The sequence below is a fragment of the Aulostomus chinensis genome, chromosome 4, assembly GCF_037954235.1.
Source record: "Aulostomus chinensis isolate RoL2024-O1b breed Wild chromosome 4, RoL_Achi_v1.0, whole genome shotgun sequence".
NCBI classification, from domain to species: domain Eukaryota; kingdom Metazoa; phylum Chordata; class Actinopteri; order Syngnathiformes; family Aulostomidae; genus Aulostomus; species Aulostomus chinensis.
Window position 1 is genome coordinate 8,862,599 of NC_141323.1, and position 6,454 is coordinate 8,869,052.

The following is a 6,454-nucleotide window of genomic DNA, read 5'->3' on the forward strand; positions in this document are numbered from 1 at the left end:
CAAATGCTAATAAGACACAGCTAATTAGCATGTTCAGTGTTTAGCTGCATCTTAATATGAGACAGAAGCAGGGTCAAAGGTCAACGAGTAAGAGACACCAAACCTCTGTCTGGAGTCACATGACCTGTTCATCATTGCACATCATGTGACATAACCCGTACGGTGATATGGGCCAGAAGTGTCTGTGTGGTCTGACAAACTTCCAAGTGCTTTCCAGCATCACCTGGTGATGTCAATCATGATGTCATAGTTTTCTAAAAATTTCTTTTGGGACAAAGAATGTGGTTTTACAAGAATAATGATCTAGGACAACAACCAGAACATGCACGCACACGCGTGCACGCATGCTGGGATGTCTGCGCGGTGAGCCACCTGCGTCCTCGATGCCTGTCCTTGATTGGACGCCATCAGCCTGTCTGTCTGCGCTCTTTGTGTGAAATCATGTGAGCATTTGTCAACTCTTCCTCAGAGTGGAGTCATGTGACTCGTCAAGTCTTTAGACTGATTAGAGGCCTGATTGATTCTTAATTATACACGAGGAGTCACAACGGCGGCACGTTGCTGCTTCACGCCGTTGACGTAATTAAACCGCTTCTATATTTATCACAGATGGAACGTAGCAACCACAGGTCAGCACATAGCAACAGCGGCGAGGAGAACAAACACCTATGAAGACGGATGAGAGAAGAGACGCACATTTGTTTGACTTTTACTGTGACAACTTCCTGTTGGATCAGCCTGAGGAGGTCGAGCTGCATCACCAACGAAGTGACCAGCAGCGTTTTCAACACCACATTCCCGTTTCCTTCCTCATTCTTAAATCATCACCTTTGTAGTCAGATAACGTTTGTCCTGCCAGTCCCTTCAAACCTATTCAGATGCTTGATGCAGCCGCCGCCACCGCCACCGCCGCTGCCGCCGCCGCTGCCGGCACCAACGCTGCTACGTGTCCATTTTTGGTTGAATGTAGATTGTGATGCCAGGTCGTCAACTTTCAATGCCAGGACACCATCATTGAAAATTAGGAAGATATTTAAAGTTAGCGAGAAGTTAACTAAAAGTAAGATGTTAAATAAGAATGAGCTTGTATTTAACTGAGCTTAACTAAGTTGCCAGAGGTTAACTGAAGATTATCAGCAGAAAATCATTTTTGTTTTAAGTACGTTGATAGCTCAGTATTGGTGTCTTCATCGTGTCACGTGCTGTGAGGTCATCGCTGCGTGTGATTCAGCGCCTGCATGATCAGATGTGAAGATTTTATTGGATGAACATCATTGAAGTCATCTTTGATTTTTCATTTTTATATGTATTTCATATTTTACAGTGGAGCAGGAAGTGGTGAAGAGAAGAATTTCAGATTGACAGAAATCTGTGTTTGTGGTGTTGGAGGTCGTCTGTGTTCCTCTAAGCTGCTGGAGTATAAAAGGAAAGTCATGTGATCGCAGTCCTCACACCTCCCACACATTTCACAGGTTCCTTCTTCTGTGGAGTTGTAAAAGAGGCTGAGAACAAATATGTCTTTATGTGTTTGTTTGTTTGTATCAAACAGCTGTTGCATCTCCATTACCCCCCCCCCCCCCCCCGCCCCACCTCTCACTCAGATACTGTTCAGGGTGGAACTTCTGGTCAGAGAGTCCCTCGCCATGTTTGACCAAGACACAAATCAAATGTGGGAGTTTCAATCTGAGTTTTATGTTCCAGACAAACACCAGCAGCAACACGCGTTCTCCAGAGCTCAGATTTGATCTGAGGTTCCTCCATGCTGAACTAAACCTGATGTCACTTCCCGGGTCCAAACGGGTCTGAAGATGTTTGTCCTGCTCGTTCGTCTCCTCCAGACTGAAGGTTGTGACCCAGATTGATCAGTGCACAAATACTTAACTGACAGGCGTCAGGCGCCACGTTCATCAGCACCCTGGAACAAAAGATAATCAACGAAGAATCAATACCTGTCAATCAATATCAGTAATCGGACATCAGTGCAGCGGGCTACCATCTCTGCATCTGGACAGAATAATTCGCAAATGTTCAGGGAACCTTCAGGATGTTCTTGGACCTTTAAAGAAATATTTCTGTGGAACCTTCATGGAATGTTCCTGTCAAGTTAGTTTTGCAAACATCCTGGGACAGTGATACAAGAACATCAATGTTCCCTAAAGCAGCAAACATTCTGGGAACGCAGTGTAGGGACCAGCAGGGAATGTCCCCTGAAGGTCCCCCAGACAGCCTTCAGCCAAGGGACTCACCCCGGGGCTGAGCCGCGGGCGGGAACCTCACTCCTGAGGAACAAACAAACAAAAACTTTAGACACGCCACGTTCTTGTCTTCTGTCCTGACTAGATAGTTCAGACTGACCTGCCGTCATTTGTCGCATTCTGCTGGTCCAGAGTCTCCGGCGACCTGCTGACAAACCAAATACGTCATTGGACACATCTCAGGACCTATGCCACCAGGTAAAAAACACTCCAAAAAACTCTCGATTTTGAGTCATTCAGTAGCCATAGCAACAACAGCAGTAAAGGAACAAACCCACCAGCTCATCATCATCATCATCACCATTGTCATGGGCCGCTTACTCAGGTTCCTAACATACTCAGACAGACCAACCCGGTAACATCAGGACCTTTCTGGAGGAAGTTGGTGTGTGGCAGCCACCCGGCAGCCGGTTCAGGTGGCAGCCAACCAACGTTTGCTGGTTCTGACGAGAGTCTTTTGGACATTCAGACATGTCAGAGTCCATGGTTCTCCCTCAACCTGGTTCTACCTTGGCTGCTGGCTAGCAACATATTGAACTGACTCTTGTGCAATCAGTCAAACAGAGACTTTGTTTTCTCGTCAAAAGATTTTTAATTTTAAATGTTTCAAATGAGACGTTTGAACATGTGACAGTCAGCAGGTCTGATGAGGATGACTATGATGATGATGGTGATGATGGTGATGGTCAACAGCATCTCAGGATCATTTCTTTCCATTGCCATACGGGTTTCTGGTGGAGATGCCGGCCCTCTCGTCGCCGTGCTGCATGTTATGACTGAGTTGTGCTAACCCACAGGTGGGGAGAAGGCAGGCGGGAGTGGCCAGGCTGAGGAACGAGACCACAGGTGAGACAAAAGGCAGACACCTGAAGACGCTGCTGACCATTGTGGTGCCACAATCACCCAGTGGTGTCTTAGGACCCGCGAGGGTCTATGAGGATCCAAGCTAATATATTCAAATTGATGTGCCAAAAAGCAACAATAAGCTCCAGGCTGAATGGAAATAAAACAATTATGTAGGAGCTTAAAATGAACTACAGGCTAAAAGATGTGAACATCCGCTCAAGCCAGTCCGGATTGGGCAACGGTGCTGGGGTTCGTGCTGTGAACAAACTTGACATCTGTCATTTTCACAATTTTGCGTTTACGACCACAATGGCGTCTGAATTGGCATCTCAAGGGTTCTGCAAGTTTGTGTTATTTTATCAAAAATTTTTTCATCAGTTCTCATTAAAGGCGCCACACAAGAGTTTTAAGAAAACAAATATTTTTGAATTAATAAAACATCCTCAGAAAGTTTAGAAAGGTGCAGAATTAGAGTTAAGATTTTCTTTTAAAAAAATACTTTAGTGGTGAAATAATTATGACAAATGATTATTGGGTCCAGATGTTCAATACCATTGGACCCACAAAGCAGTGAGACGATACTGGTTCAGCAGCTCGAGGCTGGTCTGGGCTGGAGGACCAGAAGCACTGGACAGCCATGCTGAGGGGGCCACTTTCTGATGGCTAAGCTAACGGTTGCTAATGAACAACAGCAATGGTTGAAGTTAGCAACTTTAGACTCTGACGGGTTCAAGGTGTTACTGTTTGTGTGTGACACCATGGATCAACCACATGACTTGTCTGTCTCATTCCTGGTATTCCACCTCTGACCTTGTGTGGTTAGTTGAGTTAACCTGGTAACCAGGAGAAAAGATTAGTGCAGCAGGAGGGAGGGAGACACCTGCTGGCCAGGAGGTGGAGGTGGTGAGCACTGCACCTTTAAGTCGAATGTCCATCCCTCCATCCATCACTCCATCCATCACTCCATCCATCCATCCCTCCCTCCATCCATCCATCCATCCATCCTCCATCCATCCATTCATCCATCCCTCATCCATCCATCCATCCATCCCTCTGTCCCTCCCTCCATCCATCCATCCCTCTGTCCCTCCATCCATCATCCATCCATCCATCATACATCCACCCATCCATTATCCATCCATCCATCCATCATCCATCCACCCATCCATCATCCATCCATCCATCCCTCCATCCATCCATCCATCCCTCTCTCCATCCATCCATCCCTCCCTCCATCCATCCATCCATCCATCCCTCTGTCCCTCCCTCCATCCATCCATCCCTCTGTCCCTCCATCCATCATCCATCCATCCAGCATCCATCCACCCATCCATCATCCATCCATCCACCCATCCATCATCCATCCATCCATCCATCCATCCATCATCCATCCACCCATCCATCCCTCCATCCATCCCTCTGTCCCTCCCTCCATCCATCCATCCCTCTGTCCCTCCATCCATCATCCATCCATCCAGCATCCATCCACCCATCCATCATCCATCCATCCACCCATCCATCATCCATCCATCCATCCATCCATCCATCATCCATCCACCCATCCATCCCTCCATCCCTCCATGTTCTCCCTCTCCTCCTGTTCAGGGTGGTGGGGGTGGAGCCTATCCCAGCAGCCTTCCCCCTGGACAGGTCACCAGTCCATGGCAGGACCAACACATAGAGACAGACAACCATTGGCTCTCCCAGCCACGCCTACGGTCAATTTAGAGTCTGGATTAACCTGGTCCCTCTTGATGTCTTTGGACTGTGGAGGAAGCTGGAGTACCAGAGAGAACCCAGCAGGAACAGGGAGAACATGGAGACTCACACAGAAAGACCCCGTGCTGCAGCTGGGACTCCACCCACAACCTTCTTGCTGGGGGGCCACAGGGAGGACCACTGCTCCACCCACAACCTTCTTGTTGGGGGGTCACAGGGAGGACCACTGCTCCACTGGGCCGAAGTCGAATGTAAATTATTTTCATGTTTAAGTAAATGTTTTTTAAAAAATGTTTTACGTTTCTATTCACGGTCGGTTCAGGTTTCTCTTGGAGATTTTGATTTCGATGAATGAATAAAAAAGGAGAACAAGAAGTGATGAATAGAAATAAACAGCAGCGAGTCATCAGCAAATCACGAAACCAAATGGGTTAAAAATTGCAGCAACAAGATTTGTTTCCATGGAGATGCAGGACACAGACAGGAAGTGTTTTATCGCAGCAAGGCTAAAATGATGTTTTTATCTGAGAATGTCTGAAGCATCAGTCATGAAAACATCGTCAATAATGCTGATTGGAACAGGGCGGGCCAGTCATAGGTCAAAGGTCAGGATATTTACCTACATTCGAGAAATCTCCCTGAAACACACACAGAGACAATGCTGCTTTGAACAGCCAATAATGATCATGATGTCATGTGACCAGAGGGAACTGAAGGTTTTTCCTGTGGAAGAATGAAGCTAGAAAAGAACAGACACCATGAAGGTTCCACCTGATGTCAGTGGTCCAACATTCAGACCTGAATCTACTCACATGAGGGGGGAACCAGCCGTGCCGTTTCCCGTCACAGCCACGCTAAAGAAAATAAGGAAACACCATCAAATTGACTTCCTGTCATGTGCTTCTGTCTTGGACCTGCAGCCACATTTTTCTCTGCTAAAATCAAAAATTTTTCAGTGAACCAACTTTGTGCTATTTTCTTGCCATTTATCACTTTTTTCTATAAAACAGATGAATTTACAGGACAAACAATTTAAGAAATTCAGCTAAAACTGACAGTTAAAATTTGGGAAGAAACACCTCAAGAGTTATGATAAAATTATTTCATTTCTTATCAAAAAAATCGTACTTATAAGAACTACGTCAGAACTTAAGATGAATGTCATCTGTTCTGGTGCTGTGACTGGAGTGTTGGGGCCGCCTCGCCAGTTAGAGCGCCATCATGTGCTCAGTCAGAAGTGTCTAATCGTGATTTAAATCTGTTTGACGATAACTCACCTGGTGGCATTGGGCAGGTCAACCCCCAGCGGCAGGTTGGGAGGATTTACGTCTTCTTCTCTTCAGACAGTGAAACAGAAACATCATCACAACTTGAGGAAGACGCAATGACGCCATCACGTGTGTGTCGGCGTCTCACCTGAACGGCTGTGGAGTTGGAGGGCGAGGAGGCGCTGCTGCAGAGAGCGCCATCATCAGCAACACGCCAGCACACTTCATGATTCCAGACAGACACAGACACCGAGGTTCCGCTTCTATTTATGCTCGACTCGCTGATGACACCATGAAGGTCGCCTGAAGGTCGCCAGGATGAGGGATGATCATCTTCTCTCAATATTTACTGTTGGAGCTTATCAG

The 6,454-nt window shown here is 46.7% G+C and overlaps 1 protein-coding gene across 1 annotated transcript; it reads right to left on the reverse strand.

Annotated features, from left to right (window-relative positions):
• Positions 1 to 1,677: 1,677 nt before the first annotated feature.
• Positions 1,678 to 6,454, reverse strand: LOC147262556 (uncharacterized). Its single transcript, XM_086202407.1, has 6 exons — positions 6,237 to 6,454; positions 6,098 to 6,157; positions 5,633 to 5,674; positions 2,356 to 2,400; positions 2,247 to 2,279; positions 1,678 to 1,915 (listed from the first exon to the last, which is right to left on the reverse strand). Exons 1-6 carry the CDS (start codon positions 6,314 to 6,316, stop codon positions 1,780 to 1,782), a joined length of 396 nt encoding a protein of 131 aa, XP_086058533.1. The 5' UTR covers positions 6,317 to 6,454; the 3' UTR covers positions 1,678 to 1,779.